General features: G+C 31.6%; 1 protein-coding gene across 1 annotated transcript; it reads right to left on the reverse strand.

Moving 5' to 3' along the window:
• Positions 1–119: 119 nt before the first annotated feature.
• LOC128191802 (uncharacterized) lies at positions 120–11,291 on the reverse strand. The gene is made up of 4 exons (XM_052864105.1): positions 10,930–11,291; positions 2,703–3,146; positions 1,904–2,122; positions 120–1,774 (listed from the first exon to the last, which is right to left on the reverse strand). The coding sequence occupies exons 1-4, from the start codon at positions 10,930–10,932 to the stop codon at positions 1,529–1,531; spliced, it is 912 nt and encodes a 303-aa protein (XP_052720065.1). The 5' UTR covers positions 10,933–11,291; the 3' UTR covers positions 120–1,528.
• Between the last annotated feature and the right edge of the window lie 8,269 nt (positions 11,292–19,560).

The raw sequence follows: 19,560 nt of genomic DNA on the forward strand, positions 1-19,560 counted from the left end.
CATTCATCTTAATTGCTGATGACGTTTTATATCTTTAATATTAAAAAAGACTCACAACACCTTGAAAAATCAAAGTACTGAAAGTACTGAAAGCCGGGCTTTAAGGTTACAAATTACACTTCAATGAAATGTTTAATTTGTAGAGGGTATCAAAACGGTTGTAAAAGAGACTTTTAACAATAATGTGTGCTTGGTGCAACACAAGGGAAATAAATATTAAGAGACTTTTTGTTCAAGTAGAGAACACACTTAGCTACAGCTGTAGATCTTGTACTAATTATTCAACTTGACATACTGCATTTAATAATTGCCAAGAGAGGTAAGTTTTCCATATTATTACTTTTAACCTTGCAACAAGGAGAAAAACTACAACAAAGGATTTTTTAAACAGTTTATTTACAAAATTATCTTCATAGTAATCTTTGGTCTCCTCATTATCAATACTGAGCAAAATTCATCTGGCACCATACAAAAGACATTGTATACTCAAAGAGCCAAGTAACTAAATTTTAAAAATGTTCACTAAAATGACATTAGAAAACCAAAACTAATGTTTGTCTTTCTTCAACATCTGAGCTATGTATCTACTCAATGACCCCCTCCTCCCAAAAAAATGACATAAAAAAAAAAATAAAACACATATACAAGAACAAATATATACAGATAATGACTGTGGTCTCATCATTAGCAATACCGGTAGCACCATACAAAACACATTGTACAAATTTACCATCTAAAAAAATTAAAATAATTATTGAAAATTTTTACCAAAATTCCACAGTCATTAAACAAAAATCCAATAAAAGCAAGATGAAAAGCATTTCAATACAAGGAAACATTAATGGCAGTTTCAATATCTCGAATCTAAGAAAGGGTTACTAAGTTATCCTTGTTGAATGTACAAAGAATGTCTAAATTCTAACAAATACATAATTATCATGAAAAGGCACATGCATTGTATTGTTATGAAAAAACAATGCTTAGTTCAAAATACAAGGACTTAAATGTTGGTTTTTTTCCAAATGCACACCACATGTACAAATCTTACACAATCAGTTTAGGTTGGGCATTGAAAAGTTAATGTTTTAGCAATTGTTACAAGAATTTTAAGTATTTCAATTAAATGAAATGAAAACTTCAACACAGATCAAAATAATATTCAATGTTTGGCACATTAATATTATGCAAAAATGATTTGAATAGAGAACATGTAAAAAAAAAAAATAGCATCATTAGAATAAAAATACAATGTTAATCATTGAAAGGGTGTTGACAATAATCTGAAAAAATGAGAAACAAGTTAAGGCTTGAAAATAGTGCCAAAACATTTCATCAAGACATGCAAAAGAAAATGTGTCTGAAAAACAAGTGAACACAAAGCAAAATACAAAACAGACCTCTTGTATAAACAAACAAGATGGGATGTTGTGATGATACAAGCAGTAACATGAATTGTTGCAAATAGTATGGGAATGTATGGCACATTCTGAACACACAAAAAAATAAAATCCCATGTATATTCAAGAACCTAAAATTTCATGGCAATCAAATCACTGCCCTTAAATGTACACTGTACTACTAAAGTTGGGCTACAAAGGGAAAGTAGATACTTTTCAAGGTCCTTTTCTTCACACTCAGGAAAGGCATCCAGGAGGGACTTCACCGGTGCTGTCACAACTCTGTCATCTTTCAGCAACAGGGTGGCAGTGTTCTTGTCCTCAATGCACACAGATTCTATCTCCCATTTAACATTTTCTTCTGGGCACTCTGTTTTCTGTTTGAAAAATGAAATAATTTTTATTGAACTTTATTATTTACTACAGATTTAAAGATTTGTAGGACATCAGGCAACATTTATATAATGAAAAGTAACATAAATGTATAGAAAGAGAGGCAAACTTACAGTGATTGTTGTCCTGGACGTGGTAGATAAGGATACCTCGTTTCTGAAGGTGTTTGTAATGCAGTCAGAGACCTCCACGTAGTCACCTGGTCTGATGGTCTGATCAGCTAGATTTCTCCACAATGCTATCTTGCATTTTTTGGTGGAATCCTCCAAGAAGATGTTTTTCACCTTTACATTTTCTTCATTTTTGACTGTTACCAAACGTGTAGCTTCCTCCTATAATACATTACAAACAGATATTGAACAATTGAATTTATTGCAAGCTTAAAATTTTTAATGCTTTTAAGCATATTTAATAATAATTATGTGAATGTATTTTATACATAATTGAATAATTATATCCTTTTATAAGAGTTTACATCTCAAGAAAATGCATCAAAATATGATATTTACATGTAAGCTGTCATTGCATAATTAACAAAGAAGTGTGGAATGTGTGCACATAAAGTAAAATGCTAATACTGTACATGAAATCCTAATTAGTATAATTGATAGGTTTGTCAGAAGTATGAAGCCTTTAAATTCGGAGTTAGGTTAGAAAATTAAGGCTATTACACATGCATATGGTTTAAGTATTGTACAGTAGTCCTTTTTAAAATGACAGCAATTTGTCACATTATATATGTACATCATGGGCAATGTTAGATGATAGTGTGAATACAGGTTATTATTAAGAAATGGATGCAACATTGAATATTTATGCATAAAACTCTGAACCATTACTAGGAAATAATTCGAGAAGGTAAAGTTATTGAAAAAACACAGGTGTCTTTCTTACTACTGTTTCGATACAAACCTGAATGATTTTCCCACGGACGGACACTTTGGTTTTGGTGGGAGATGCCAAAGCTTCTTCCACAGTTTTCACATCAGCAGGGGGGGGATGCAAAATAGCCATCCCTTCCTTCTCCATATATGGTGGGAGGTTGAGGGTTTTTGGTGCAGGAAATATAACTGTCGCACTTGTTACAGCTATCCCATCTGGCTTGCGAATGATGTTTCTCAGAATAATGGTGGTGCCAGCTTTAAACCTGTGAAATTTTTTAGCATCATAAACCACACATTTGACCACTTTGGAACTGTCTGCAATAACAGTGTTCATCAGCTCTCTCTTTTCCTTCTTGTCATTGATATAAGTTGTTGCTGGGTCACTACAAAGGACTTTCACAGTCAATTTCTTTGGATAGGGAGAGTGTCCCACAACTGCTTTCATTATTGTAGCAAGGTCTGTGTCAGAACTCTGTTGATGTAAAAAAAAATGCACTATGCAAGTTTAAGTTATATGCACAAATATCAATGAGTTAGCTTTGAATATATATAAAAAGATTAAGTAAACACAAGTATTGACATATTTCTTTTTAAAAATGATTTGAATATATTACATGCAGTATTGAAAGTTGATTTTTTACCATATTATAATATCATATCTAATATTTAACACTGAATGAAGATGATAAATTAGTAATACTGTTTCATAATTTCAGTCTTATTGCAATAAAAAAAATATTATTGATAATGTGAAAGGTAAGGTATAAAACATACTATCTATAATTCACTATTTTAAAATACCGGTAGATTAACAACACATGGTAAGTACCACATCAGATGTAATATTTTTGTTTGCTAGTGTATAACTTATGCTTATAATGTAATTGCATTTTCATTAATTATGGCATAAACTGGCTTGTGATCAGAGAAGTAAGACTCTAATGTACCATATGCAAGAAGATCTGACTTTGAAAAATTGATGTAAATATGGTCAAGACAAGAGTCATAGTCTGTTGTAACAGAATTCAAAAGCTGAATGAAGCCAAAGGACTCACAAATATATTGTGCAATTTGACTACCTTCCAAAACATTTTGATTGAAATCTCCCATAATAACTGTGCAGTCTTTCAAACACACTTTTTTTACTATTTCTTGGAAAAGCTCTTTGCAAACTTTGAGAGTAGAAGATTTGGGGGGAAAGTAAATAAAAATGATATTGATATGCTGTACTTGCATTAAAATCAACTCAACCCCAGCTATACAATGACCTGAGAGACTTGCAACATTGCATTTGCTGTAGACTGCCATTCCATGGGGACATTTTTCAGAAACAAAGAAGGAATTGTACATATCTAAATTGTATAAATGTTTGTTTTGTAAAACTCGTGTTTCACACAATCCCAATATATCAGCCTTGGTGATATATCTGTCTTTTCGTATGTCTTCAATATGCTTCTGTAGAGATCTGCAGTTTTGAAAACAGATGGTAATACTTCTTGATATTCCGAGTTGTTCTACATTAGGGATGCTTAATTTTGTTCCACATTTTTGTCTAAGACGAACCATTTCCTCTTGTACTTCGCTTGAAACACAGATTTTTTTTTCATTCAAGTTGAGAATATATGCAGAATTCAGGTTTTGCACTCTACTCAAACCAACATAATGAATATGTTCTGTTTTTCTGCCTTCAAAGTTTATCACAACTCCCTTTAAAGTTGAGCCTTGTGATTTGTGAATTGTCTTCCCTGCAGCAACTTGAAGTGGAAATTGGCGTCGAGTAACATAGTAAGTTTTATAGTGCTGTAAGGTAAAACTTCTTGTTGTTTCTAAAATAGGTGTCCAATGTGAAGGAATGCATTCAATAAATAAATGAGCATATTTTTCACGCCAAAGCTTTCCAGTTGATTTGTTTTCAAACTTAACCCAAATGATACTGCATCTTGTGGAGTTTTCAACTCTGAAATCTAATAATTGAACAATACAAGGAGAACCGTTTGTCATTCCATCTTCAACATTTATATTTACACATAATTCATATTGTATACCAACACCCACTTGCAAATTTTTTTTTAGTCCCATTGTTTTTGATGGATCATCAGGCACTTTATCTAGAATTTTTCTTCTAAGGTCTGTAGAAATTTCACCAGAAATACTGTCTATGGCATCAACTGATGTTTTCTGTGCTTCTGAAACACTTGCAAGTACTTCCATGTTATGTTCTGTTGATGCAGCACGGGTAGTATATAAATGAGGCAATTTCTGAGCAGATGCAGAGAGATTCTCTTTTACAGTAATTCTTGTTTTGAGTTTATCTATGTCTTCTGGAATCAAATGATTTCCTTCCCTAAGTCTGTTCAAGAGCTGTGCAAATTCTAAATCATCCCTCTGTCTCATTATTTTTTCAAGTTCATAGAAAGAAAACAGGTCTTTCCATAAATTTGTTCCAAGAACTTGAAGTCCATCACACCTTTGTTTAAATATCCAAGAATCCATCACTGGTTTCAGTTGGAAAAGATCTCCAACAGCTACTACACTAATCCCTCCAAATGGTTTTGTACATCCTCTAATTTCTTGTAGTCTTAAATTAATAAAATTGAACATACCACTACCAACCATAGAAATCTCATCAATGAAAATCACCTTGACATAATGGTATTTACATCTCATTGTGTCCAATTGCTGCATATCTAAAGGTTTAAATTTAAATCCCCTACCAACTGGAATGCTAAATGTGTTGTGTATTGTGTTTCCTCCAATGTTATGAGCAGCTTTTCCTGTTGGAGCACAAAGTAAAATTTTAAGATGGTCAGGGTTTTCTCCTGGGCGATGATTGTAATATTTTAGTAAAGCCTGATACAAAGCTCGCAGTACTACACTTTTTCCTACTCCTGCGCCTCCAGAGAGGAAAATGTACAAAGGATCAGTCTCTGTCTTCAACCAATGATATACATGGTAGAAAAATTCTTTTTGTTGAAGATTTAGATTTTGAGCAAGTGTTCTAAATGCATCATCACTCATTTCATTCAAGGGTAAACAGGAATCATCTAATTGCTTTCTTGTGATACCAATGTCTTGACCAAGATCATATGAACACGGTTGCTCACAGGAATTGGAAACCTCATTTACAGATGGATCAAAACAACCATACATCCTTGATGGATGGTGGCCTTCAATATTATCAATGAGTTCTTGGTGATCAATTTGAGGCAAAACAGGATCTCTTATAGAATTTTCAAAATCCTCAGAATATTCGGTAATTGCTGTTTCTAGCAATTGTTGGTCAATTTTTTCATATTTCTGTTGATTTAGCAATATAACATCTTCCATTTTATGATAACTTTCATAAAAAGAATTGCATTTATTCATTAAGTCACACTCCTCATTTCTCCATGATGTAAACAACATTAACAGCTGTCTATAATGTTCTTCATTGTTTTCATTTTCTGATACCTTGTTGTAACGCAGAACCTTTTGCTTACTTCTTTTTCTTAATAATGTCCCATCTTTAAATTCTATAATTTCTGTTTTATTTTCTTCTTCACTTTCACTTTCACTAATAGTGTCATCATTATTTTCAACATCATCTTCAGGCAATTCACTCTCTGCAGATGCATATTTATTTTGTCTAGCAGAATAAATTGTGTCAAACCAGGACACAAAATCAGCATATATACAGTCATTCAATTTTTTAGGTCTTCGCTTGTATTTCTTCAAAACACTATCTGCCTCAATGTTGGTTGAATTCTTTGGTAAATGTTGCAAGTCTGTGAAAGATTTTAATAAAGCAACTCTCTTTTCTGCTGAATTTGTGTCTATGAATACAACAGACCTTGTGCATTTCCTTAAAGGCATTTGCAGGACTAGATATACAGCTTCTTGAGCTCCAATTTCTACATGAGAAAGAAACTGATTTCCTATTTTTCTAACCTGTTGCCTGATATCACTCTCACTTGATCTAGCCTCTTTACATGCTTGATGTAATAAATTTGACAATCCCCTTTGTCCTTTTGAGATGTATGACACTATGTAAGATACGCATGCATATGGATCAAGAATAAATTGAATATCCATGTTTGCTTCCCAACATTTTAATGCAATAGTGTTATAATTGTTGACTCTTGTTTCACAAGGTAAGCGTTTGAGAAAAATTTTGGGACTACATAATGATGACCTCACAGCCAATAAATAAGTATGAAGATCCATTTCTAATTCTTTCAAGAAGTCGGAGAAACTCATAACATCAACATTATTCATTTCGTTCATTAAAGTAGCTACCTTCATAAAATTTTTCTCTGCAAGCTTCTTGTCATCATCATTCAATGGCTCTAAAATAACAGTTGATGGCATAGGAGGGATAGGGAAATTGAACCTGCAAATTGCTTTACCTTTTTTCCTACAAGTTCTTGCATGTCTGTGTGTCTGATAATTAACAAGACTTGGAATTGTTATGTCTTTTTTGCAGGTGACATATTTATCAATGAAACTGATAACATCTGATAAATGAGACTGACCATATACAGGAGCATCTTTTATCCATATGAGAAGGTGGATGTGAGGTGATCCTCTTTGCTGAAACTCTATTCTACCAAAATAGTCAGCAATTTCTCCAATTGGTTGAGAGTGGCTTTTCAAGACAGAATTTAAGAAACACTGGATTCTATTGTCAAAGTATCTGGCACAGGTTACAGGATCAGACTTTATTAATTCACACTTCTCTTGCCATGTCATTTCAATGGTCTCTTGTTCTGTCAATTCTTTTTGTTTAACTAGTTTAGCCAAACACTGAAGTAAAGGTACCCATCTAGTCTCCGCAGCTGAGAAAGAACAGAACCAAGTTGGTACACCAAGTTGTTTGATCATTGCAAAAACATCTTTTTTTGCACTCTCCCAGTATGGTGGGGAACCTCGAAGTTTTCGTAACACTCTAAATCCTTCATCATGCATAGCAACATCATCAATGAAACCTGGGGACAAGACCTGTTCAACTGTAATTCTTTTCCCATTTGTTTTGCATTTTCTCATTGCCAAAGAAACTTTGTCCTTTATCTGCTTGATTTGTAATTTCTTTAACTTGTAGAATATATTTGGGAGATTCATAGCAACTCTTCTGTCAACATTTCTTAACTCCCATTTACAAATTGTGCTGTAGTGCAATGGTACAGTCCTACAAGTGTTATCTTGTCTAGATGTGCCACAGTAAATTGTTGGGAAAGCCAAGAATTCTGAAAAAATGTCCTGAAATAGTCCCAAGGGAGTTTTGCCTTCTCCAGGTGCTAAAGAAAGAATTTGGTTAAATTCTCTAAAATCTGCTGGATGAAGCAAAGTGTCAAAATTTCCAGTTGGTCTGTTTTCAAAATGTTCATCCTCTGTCCACTGATCTGTTTCATCTTCACCAGGACTATCCTCTTTCTGTATTCCAGCATCTACTCTTAACAAATTATCATCCTCAGTTAATTGTTGGTAGTTGTTCATCCAATTCTCATCAACTTGTATTCCTTCATTTCTGAACAACAAGCTGTTGTTAACCAACCACTTTGCTGCTTCAAAAACCTTGTTAGGTCTGATCTTTTCAAATGACATATGATGTTTATAAGACATTTTCCGTTTAAATTTCAGAAGAATGGTATCTTCATCACACTGCATCCTTGGTAATATTTTAACAGTGGTGTTTACATCTGCTGGAACATTAACAACATTTCCTTTTAAACTCAACTGTCCTCCACGTGGCATTTCTCTGATTTGCATAAATGCCAATCTAGGAGCAACTAATCGCTCTTCCAATTGAGTTAGCTTAAGTTCATCAGGAATTTCAGGAAATTTTAAACCATTTGCAACTGAACATGCTGGAATTTTCCCAGATGCAAGAGCACCAACACAAGTCTTACAAACCCATTCTTTATTACCAACACTTTTGTAACCTGTAAGGCAAGCTAGCATTAGATCTTTATGTTTGAATTTTGTCCTATCTACTCTCTGAACAGAGTGTTTGAAGTAAGTCTGTGTGCATGATGAACAAATGTATAAAGGACCATCTTTAATACTATCATGAAAGCTATTTCTAATAGCATTTGGATTGCACACTTGATCATTAAGATGCATTCTTTGATTTATGACAGTGCTAAGATTTTCCAGAATTCCTGTCTTAAATTGCTTTGTCTTTGTGTGATCATCCATGTTTGTATTAGCTGAAGATCTTTTTCTTTTGAAAGTATGTGATAACTTAAAAACATGCAAATCAAACTGCAGCTCCTCAAATGGCAAAGAACATGAAGACTTTACTACATCTCGTAAGTGAAAACATAAATCTGCAAGACAGGAACTTTCGCCTAAAATGCATGATCCATCTGAACAACTTCTGCCATTTTCATCTCTGGCATGAGAATCAAACACAAAAAACTTTTGCCCATTATAAAATATGCCTATTGCACTTCCTTGAACAAGCAAAATGTAATATGCAAAGCCACTGCCACTATACGAAGAGAGTATGGCATTTTCAAGAGAAAAAACTGACATATTCCCCACAAATTGTCCGCAAATTACACCACTAAAAGTTTGCAACACTTTCACTCGAAATTCATAATTAAAATTATGATCTTCAAACACGACCTTCTCTGGTAGTTCACTTGGATGCAAATATTCATTTGGACTTAAAGTTTCCTTCTGTATTTTCCTATACAGTCCATCCCCTTGCTTCAACACATCATATAAATCCTGTTTAGTCCAATCATAAACATCTAATGTACGAGTTTTTAATAAAAATATCAAGCAAATGGAAACGCATTGTTTACCTCTTGATAGCAATGGGAAAATATTGGAACCTTGATGTAAATCACCTTTGCACAGGATTTTAAACTCCATTGTATTTCAATCAATCTCAAACTAACATTTCAAACAATTCTCTTTAAATTTTAAATAAATTCATTTCACTTTTTCCAGTCTTACAATATTACAGAAAATCTTCAGACATTGGATGTTATTAAAAAATATTTTTCTTTACGATGGCATTTTTTAAAAAAAATAATTAACTCTACTAATACATTGGACAGTATATAAATTGTTTTTTATGTAATTTACAAGAACTTCTGATATGCTTTAGCCTCAAACACTTTGAATATTTTGAACATAGTTTTCTCATACATACAAGTATATTCAAGCTTGAATGTTCAACTCCAAGAATACTGACAATCTGAGAAATCTTGCATCTTTTAAATTGTTCAACTCCAAGAATATTCACACTCTGAGAAATCTAACATCTTTCAAATTGTTCAACTCCAAGAATATTCATTCTCCAAGATTTTTTACATCTTTCAAATTGTTCAACTCCAAGAAAATTCATTCTTCAAGAAATATTACATCTTTCAAATTGTTCAACTCCAAGAATATTCATTCTCCAAGAAATTGTACCTCGTTCAAATTGTTTGACTCCCAAGAACATTCAATTTCAAGTTGTAATTTCAATTCAAACTCCAATATTTCTCACAATATAAGTTTGTTCACCTCCAACTCTATTCAATTACCTTGTTCATTTATGAAATGTTCAAACCAACCCCACTTCTCAGAACACATTCACATGAAGACATGCCATTTCTTATAGCTGTGAAATTTTATAGCATTCTATGATCCGTGTCATTTCAAAATAAACTATACACAATGCTGATATTTTCTTCACTCTGATTTTTTTTTTTAAATACGAAACAAATTAAGATAATTAATTTCAATCATTGTCATGGCCAATTTTTGATTTACAAGCATTTCAGCATGGCGGTAGGCGCTCACTTATAGCGTCAATGGTTCTAAATATTTTCGCTTACAGAAAACAAATTTAATACATAAAATTTTTACTGGATGAAACTGATGGTAGTCAAATATCAATACTACAGTTCACGACTGACAGATAAACGGGAACTCATTATGGCGGTACGTGCCCACTAGTCGAAGCGCACAGTCGTTTCGTTCACAGAAAGAGTATCAATGTGTTATGAACGAAAGAATAAGAATAAAATTAATAACACTATATGAACAACATAACTTCGTTACATTAAAATTGTGAAAATTATGGTTATAATCATGTTCAGCTAATAAACACTATAATTTACGAATGAGGGATTGACGGGTTCTAAATTGACCTATAGCCTATATATTCATGCAATCGGTAAAAAAACATACATTTTTCTGCACTCTGTCAAATTTCCTATCAGCTTTGGAGAAACAATATATCAAGTATTTACATAAATAGCTAATTACATGATACTTACCATGTTTAGTATTTCTTTCTCAATCGAATATGCCGCTGTTTGTTTTGTTTTTCTTCTTCCCACGCTTCGGAAAGTAGTTCGCGATATCCCTGCGCAGAATGTTTATGTGTCCAAATATTCAATCTCGTGTGTATAGCGTTGATAAAGATTTGGCAATTATAAATAAAACGATTTTTGCTTGATTTCTCAAAAATAAAACAAAATAGCACTTTTATTACATAGCTTGGAGAATATAAGGATAACTATTTTGTATATCGGAGGTTTTCTTCTTGAAGGCTATTAGGTTTTTTGTTTACTTTGCTATTTATAGTAAGAACGGCGATTGGGACGCCTACAGCCAGGGCTTTTAGCAAAGCCCGGCTAAAAATCAAATCAGCAAGAATTGTTTCATTTTGATAGATGGCATACAGTAATGCTTAAGAGGTATACAGGTAAAGTAGGCGAGAGAAGCAGTTTTTGATGAGAAAAAATCATGATTTCAAAGCTTTGCTTCACTAAATGAAAACAAAGGCCCCAGGTGGATTCGAACTCGTAATTCACATTCAAATACTTATACCTCTGACATATGATGAACCAAACAATTAAACAATATCGCCTTCTTGTGACGTAGTGTCTTCAAAATTATAAGTGTTGATGTAGCATGGTACCTTAATTGAATTGTCATTCATTTGATATATTAGTTATTTGACAATTTTAATTCATTTATAACTTGCTTTTTTATATTTTTCACTTAGTAAATGTTGAAATTTTACAGTAAACTGCATGTTTTCACATTGAAGTTGCTTTTATTGCAAACAATCTGTTTTAAAAATGCCAACAATTTGTAGATAAATATAACGAAAGAAAAAACAAAAATCGTCATTAATTTTTGTTTTCTTAACACCTAAGTAACAGTTGATCACTGATTATTAAATATTTTTACCTGTGATATCATTAATTTTGGGGGTTTTAATATTCGTTGGTCATTTTTATGGGATAAAATATATTACAAATTATTACATACAATGTTACATTGAATGATATATTCGCTATTGCAAAATGTTTTAAAAGTTAGGAACAGTTTATTTATGCTTAAAATGAATAAGAATGTAGACAAATCAGTTTGAAAAAGATTTTTACTGTATATTAAACCTTTAAAAATAGGGCACGAGCCTTGTTTACAAGTCAAAGAAATGTGAGCCCTGTATCTTGTTTATAACTCAACGACTGACTATCTAATTGCATTTGATCATTGGGGCAGCATTTCTAAAGCATTGTAAATAATAAAAACAGAAATAAAGAATTTGACCAAAATTGTGACGATGCCTCTTTAACATTTTACTAGTCTTTTTACACTGTGGTGTTACCATTGATAATTAAATTATTTGTAACACTGCATCTTTCATGTTATTTTGCATTGTTTTGTGACAAGTGATTACACTATCGTTGTATTAACATACTGGTGACTGTAATTGCGTTCTGGTTCACCAGCTGCCAATCTGTCCCCGACGGTCGCCAGATCTGAGCATACAATGTCCCTGTGCTGGCTCCCACATAAAACGTCCAAGAAGAAACAAAGCCACAGCAGTTGACCCTATAGTTGTTGTCTGTAGAAGACATGATAAATGTCCTTGCTGAAATAGAAAAAGACATGTTTAAGTAGTCGTCTTAGTATGACAGCTTAAAAGTACACTTTCACAACTTTAGACGGTCGTTTTGAGATGATAGAGATTCCAGTGAAACCGATTCGAGGATTTATATTTAATATGGGGGGGGATTAAGGTTACAAAAAAAAGATAAAACAAAAGTATTAACTGGTCCTCACCAGATTCAGGTATTATCACTGTTTGATAAATTTTTATATTTGAAAGTAAATACTAAAATTCCATGTACATGTAAATTCACCCCACCACTCATCCACCATCTTTTTTCTCTTGATTTATCATAAAAAGCAGTCTCATTGTCAGAGAATATGAATATGTGTGTATATGTATGCATTTTTATGTGTATATATTTTTCTTATGATATTTTGATTAATATGGGAAAAAAATTGGGGGGGGGGGGAAATACATATGTACATCTATTTATGTATATATGTGCAGTTCAGAATCTTCAGAAAAATATTTATAAAAAAATTTACTGAATCTTCATGTTATATATCACCAAAATCTTTTTTTAAACGTATATTTTCTAAAAAAAAATAAACAAAAAAAAACCACTGTAACATTGATCATTGACCTAATTAATTACCATTACGTCATTTCAAATGTCACTTGTTTTTCATTATAACAAAAAGGTCAATTTTTTCAGCTTAAACCCTAATTAAAGGCAATTGTTTTAACTAGCTGCTTGTTATGAGAAAATGAAAAAGTAAGTTAAGTCCAATTATATCAATAATCGATCACCAACCTGTTCCACTGTCTGTTCTATCCACAAAAGGGGTTTTTCCGGCATTGCTGATTCCTGCGACACATTGACCAACTACAAGAACGAAAGAACCAAGGGAAAAAAGCGACAATCCAAGAAAAATGTGTATCAAAGCAAAAATTGGATATTTTATATCATTTTCAAAGAAATATGTATGCTTGCACCAACAAGATTTTTTTACAACCATATGCAAAACAATATAAACAATTACGTATTCAGTGAAAAAGGTGATGGGAATTGCATTTTAAGTGCCCTACTGTTATTAATAAATATGAAGAACATTTAATAGTTTTGAGAGTAGACAAAAATGCCGTGAAATTTAGCGACGTAATCAATTTCTTTTTTTTTTAAATAATATTGTTGACGGAAAATCATTTATATAATCTTTTTAAATAAATGTATGTTTTGACTTTAAGCAAAAAAGTACATGTATAACTTTTTTCTAAATTTGAATTTTTTTTGATCCTGTAAAAAGCTATATAAATAAAAATTGATTTCTTAAGAAATATTGGGATATATACTTCGTGAATGCATAAATGTAGAGTTTAAAGTTACTTGCATAATTCAAATAACTTACTTCATTATAAAAAAAATAACATCCTCGAATAATGTCATATTGCTTTAGAAATGTACGCGCTATTTCTTTTAAATAGAGCAATTTTCAAATATCTCAACTTTTTTCTTTATTCATCCTCTCTCCCTTTTTTCTGTTCTCTTTCAACTTCAAGAAATCTTATAGTTGTATATTATGATGGATCAGAGCACGTTCATTATCACTGTACGAACAAACCCTTCCATTCTAAAGTTATATGTGAAGTTTACCTATTTCTTTGACACTCCATGTCAGAACAAGAACCAAAGTAACTGTGGTTTTATACATCATCATTCCACAGAATCTGAATCCTGTAAGTAGCAACACTTTAAATCCAGTCAAGCATTACTTAAACACCACTACTTATACTAGCTAATACGGGTAAGCGAAATAGCTAATATAGTCGATGTTCGAAAATTCATTTCCACGTATCCCCAGAGAGGCAAACAGAAATTATTGTAATGCTTCGATGTCTTTTCCTTAAAAAAAAATACTATTGCCATCCAGCTGTGTACGGTATTTTTCTTTTGAGAGGTTCACCATTCAACATTCTACAACGCTGTTGACAAAATGTAATAAATAAATGGCTTTTCAAGAATTTCAATTTTGTCCCGAATTCATTGCAAATAGACATATTATAAAAGTGCATGACTTTTATATTTCAATATAATCCTGTGATGACATCATTTGTTTATAAAGATTACTAAAATCAATGGTGTACTGCAGAAGTAAAAAGACGTTTGTTAGTATCTATAATCAGTTTAGTGTCTTCCTTTGGTATTAAATAATGCATGTATTTATCAAGCTGATATGATTTGGATGGACATAAATAAAGAGTTTTTTATATAAGTCGAGGCGGGGTTTGTTTGTATATGTATTTTTTTTGTGAACGGATTCACCTGTCCCAATAGACTTAACAGTCTAGAAGTTGTACTGTCTGTTTATTTAATATTATCTAAGGATTTTAAAGCAATAAAAACAGCAATTTTCAATTATTAAATTATTTAGAAATATGGTTTATGAATATTTATCTGTTGTTCACTTTACACTTGTAAAAAGGCCTTATAATTCAATTTCTGTTTGTCAATGGTTATTGCTAATCAAATTTCATTATATATGCATTGTATTCTTTTGCTAGTCTTGTGGTATCAGTTTTATACAATTATTTTTTACATTTGCTAATAGGAAAGCATGGATTGTATGGAATAATTACCAATAGCTACCAAATTTTATGACTATGCTGGAATTATATGCATGTAAATAATCTTTGTGGTTTATAGGCTTGCTTCATTTGGACTGAACTTTCAGTGATTTTTAACAAATTGTCAGGGAATAGATATTTTCAATGTTGAAAGGAAAAAATGAAGCTAAAGTCACGAGATGGTACTGGAGGAAAATGGCTATAAAACACACGACACAGGTATAGCCCAGATTGTTGTTGATTTGTTTATGAATACGGGAAAATTAATCATCATTATAATGATTATATTTATTGCTTGAAAATGATAGTATATTAACATGCATTGAGTATTTTAGTATTTTCTTAAGAGACTGTATTGTGTTTCATATACTTGTTGTCATTAAAAGACCATATTTAGTCACGTTTTCCTGTTTAAAGAAAATAATTATTCTTACTATATAATATCTAATCGACAATTACGATACGATACGTATTTTCACTAACTTGATGTTAATACTTGAAATCAAATTTAAAGATATATGTGGATATGAACAATGAATTACTTTCTGTTGTATTTAGTATGGCTATAAAGGTAAAGATCTTTGCAGAAATAAATGTCCAATAACTCCTAACGCGAGTTATTTTGTACAATTTTTCTGCTATGTTTGATACCCCTTACCCGTATGACAGACCAAAGAAAACATCTTACTGTTCAGTACTTTCAGAAAGTAACTTTATATAGCCTGTATTTTAAGATGCCTAGTGTTGTTGATTCTAATCAGCGCTTTATACACACACACACACACACACACACACACACACACACACACACACAGAACCAAAGTTCTAAGTGTTCACCTAGTATTTCTTATTTACTAATATAAAAACTTAACAGACTGACAGACGGGCGCCGGACAAAGAGTTAGTTATGGTCTGATTTCAGGAGAAGCGTAATTCATCAGATAAAAAAATGCATTTGTGAACTGAGAAATGTTTTTCCACAGAGGGTTACACTCTTTCGAATCGTAATATAATTGTATGATTGCAATCCGGTTCTTCAGCCAGGCGTTGAATAGATAATGGAAAATGTGCCAGCTACATTTCAGTTTGGCAATCATTTTTTAAGTAAAGTCCGACAATATCCAGTTAGGTTCCTTCCTGTACCAATACAAAAACAGGAAGCTGTAATTATGATCAGGGCACTCTTTCAAGATAATTAAATAATTAATTTATAAAGGTACAATACAACCAGCTTAGTGTCCGGAGATGTTGCCTCTTCTTGCCCCCCCCCCCTTTAACAAGTGTGTGATGATCCAAACATTTGATACAACCAACTTGGTATCGAGGGTTGTTGCCACTTCTTGACACCAACTCCCGATCCTGTGAACATTGCTTGTTTGCGGATCCAAATATTTTTAAAAAGATAGAAAAGATAGCATAAGAACATTTGCCATTATGAATGATACATTAATGACTAGTTAGAATTCATATGATCCAAATTTTCAAAACGCAGATTTGAAATTTATAACATACAGTGTATAAGTAAGTGTGTCTGCTTGTTGTCCCTCTTGTATATTTGGCTCAACTATCAAAAAACATACTAGAATATATATTCATATTAGAACCTGTCGAGGATGACGCTTATATATTTATGGACACGCTCAAATTTACAACCAATACCAGTTTCTGCTTAACCTTTACTTTCATTATGTCGTGAATAGATTTGCACTTAAGCTTAGAAAAGTAATGAATAAAAGAGCGACCCTCTTTTTAGTGGATGCAAACGAAGATAATTATCAATAATAAAACATTTCTAGAAAGCATTTCTGTTTTCAAAGTTTTAAACATTTGCTGGAAAAAGTAAAAATTACATCTATTAAACACATTGGTTTAAAAGTGTAAATGAAATATTTGTGTAACAAGATATTAAGGACATGTGAACCTGACATGAAACTAATTGAATAATTGAAAAAATTGTTTAAACAGACTCTAATCCATTTGTTTTTGTCAAAAAAGACATTTTAAGCATATGTTCGTGAGTTCGTTTCCATGGCAACGACCTTCAAACTTACCCATGTTCAAAAAATTAGAACGACACAAAAAACCTTAAATGCAAATTGAAAATGTCATAAAAGACATATTTACAATTAACTAGAAAACTTTTCTCACCAAAATATTAAAAAGGTTAATAAAATACTCTATTTATCTGAAAATGGATTATAAGAATTCCTTTTATTTAATCCGCTATTTTAGTTTGAATTTCCTCTGACCACTAAAAAAGTGACATTTTTTGACGTGACCCGAGCTAGAAAAATTGCAAAAAATACAATTTCCTATAATTACACTCTTATTTTTTTTATGTAATTTTGAAGATATGATAAATAGCAAAAAATTAGTAATCAATAATTGGCATGTTCGTGAATTAGAAAAAAAGATAATAACGTCTGAATTTCCTCTGACCTCTATTGAAATAGATGCTACAAACCCTACATGCTGTTAAAAAAAGTTGTATAATTCAGTTTTAAATGGCGATTTCTTTCAACTAGTTATACTGTGAACCTGCATAAGTTCTTGTCGAACAAAATTAAAGGAGTTGTGTTGTAAATACTACAACTAATTGAATTAAAAAGGCTGAAAATCCGAATTTCCTCTGATCTGACTTTTACAAAAAATCACTCTGCGCGCTTCATGAAAGTCAACACTGCCATAAATGGTAGTATTTCTAAAAACCAATCATATAAAGAGAAAATGATTCTTTAATTTAACAATTTTTTCACTTCCTAAAGAGTTTATTTGAATGGTAATTAACAGAGTGTCATAGTTGTGCATCTGATATAATCAAGAAACTATAGTCTCTGTACACAAAAAAGAAAAACATGCATGAAAACTTTAATACACACAATCTTTATTAAGCCTTTTTTGAAAGATTTAAAATACAATCAAACCAAATAAATCACAGGTTTCATAAAAATCATATACTGATTGTAATTAATTTGAATTTCCTCTATCAATCTTTAAAAGTTTTGTCTGATTTGTAAGGTATTGCATTAAAATGGGTGTCTGAAAATAGGAGAATCTTTCAAATGATTACAGGTATAAAATGAAATTTGATACTTAATCATGATAATTCTTTAAATCATATTATCTGATTGGACTAAACAACACTGCAGATTCTGAAATGATTTATGATTTGTCCTTATGTATATACATGATTGTATGCAATCCTATAATTCCTTTGAACTTTGAACCCTTCCTTGGTCCCCATATTGGTCTCGATGCTATTTATAATGTATGATTGAGACTTTATCAGAATGATTATGCAGGGTAATATATTACAATGGTTCAGCCTCAATTTGAACTAAAATATAGAAAATGTGGAAGGCCACACCAATTAAATTTCTTTTTTATCGGATCCTGCATGCTCGTGTTTAAATAAAACTTTACAAATCATATCATTATGGACCGCCTCAAAATTTTGGCTACAAAAAATAATAATCTTATTATTTTATCGCTAGCCCGCTTGTACCCTTTTCCACTTAATGTCCGACAAGCAAGAAATTATATTGGTGTGGCCTTACTAGGATATGTATATTTTTTTTCATGCAAAAATGATAAAAAAATAGATAAGGATAAGTTATAACAAAAAATATTCTTATTCACAAAAATCATTTCAAAAAATATTAAAAATAAAAATTTTACTCAACGATACATTCATTTTAAACTCATTCAAAAACTCTGTAATTTAGAGGACTGATATTTTCTGTGAGGCTTGTTGTATATAACTGTCATAATGATGATCTCAACTTGATCTACATCAGTAACCTCATCAGGGTTATAAAATAAAACAGACTTCATACAGATAAATGGATGGACAGACAGACACTAATAGACAGAAATGATGATTTGATATACTATGCAATCATCAAATTAAACATAATTATAAACATAAGACATATATTTCAAAAACCAGTTTCTCCACATGAACAGTATATAGCCATTACAAACTTCATTACTGCACTTGGTCAGTATAAACACCTTTTGAATTGATATCTATCAATTGTATTTCTTATAGCATATGCATTATCATAATATATATTCTTTTACAATACTAATTCTTAATTGTATGCATTATATGTCCAAATTATTCATGACTTTTGGAGTTTCAGAAATGGTTTTCAAATCCAAGTAAATGTAATAAATCATAAATGGTAGATTATCACTGGTTTGGTCCAGTTTCATATTTCAGGATATGTTGTGCTGCTTATTAATTGTCTTAATATTATATCATAAATGTTGAAATAAATATTGTCATCCTTAAATTACCAAATAAATGATCCAGGGCATCAATCGGGAAAGGCTTTATCAGGATGAACATAACAGAGACAATAATCTGATTATCAGCTCTTCTCTTCATCACTCATGGTTTCAGTTCTTTACATTAGTCTTATATTTT

The sequence above is a fragment of the Crassostrea angulata genome, chromosome 7, assembly GCF_025612915.1.
Source record: "Crassostrea angulata isolate pt1a10 chromosome 7, ASM2561291v2, whole genome shotgun sequence".
Classification (NCBI taxonomy): domain Eukaryota; kingdom Metazoa; phylum Mollusca; class Bivalvia; order Ostreida; family Ostreidae; genus Magallana; species Magallana angulata.

Excerpts from the sequence above, each read along its gene's own strand:
- LOC128191802 (XM_052864105.1), bottom strand. Across the intron at positions 2,123-2,702 it reads TCCGTGGGAAAATCATTCAG|GAGGAAGCTACACGTTTGGT; the intron begins GTTTGTATCGAA and ends AATGTATTATAG. Across the intron at positions 1,775-1,903 it reads CGTCCAGGACAACAATCACT|AAAACAGAGTGCCCAGAAGA; the intron begins GTAAGTTTGCCT and ends TTTTTCAAACAG.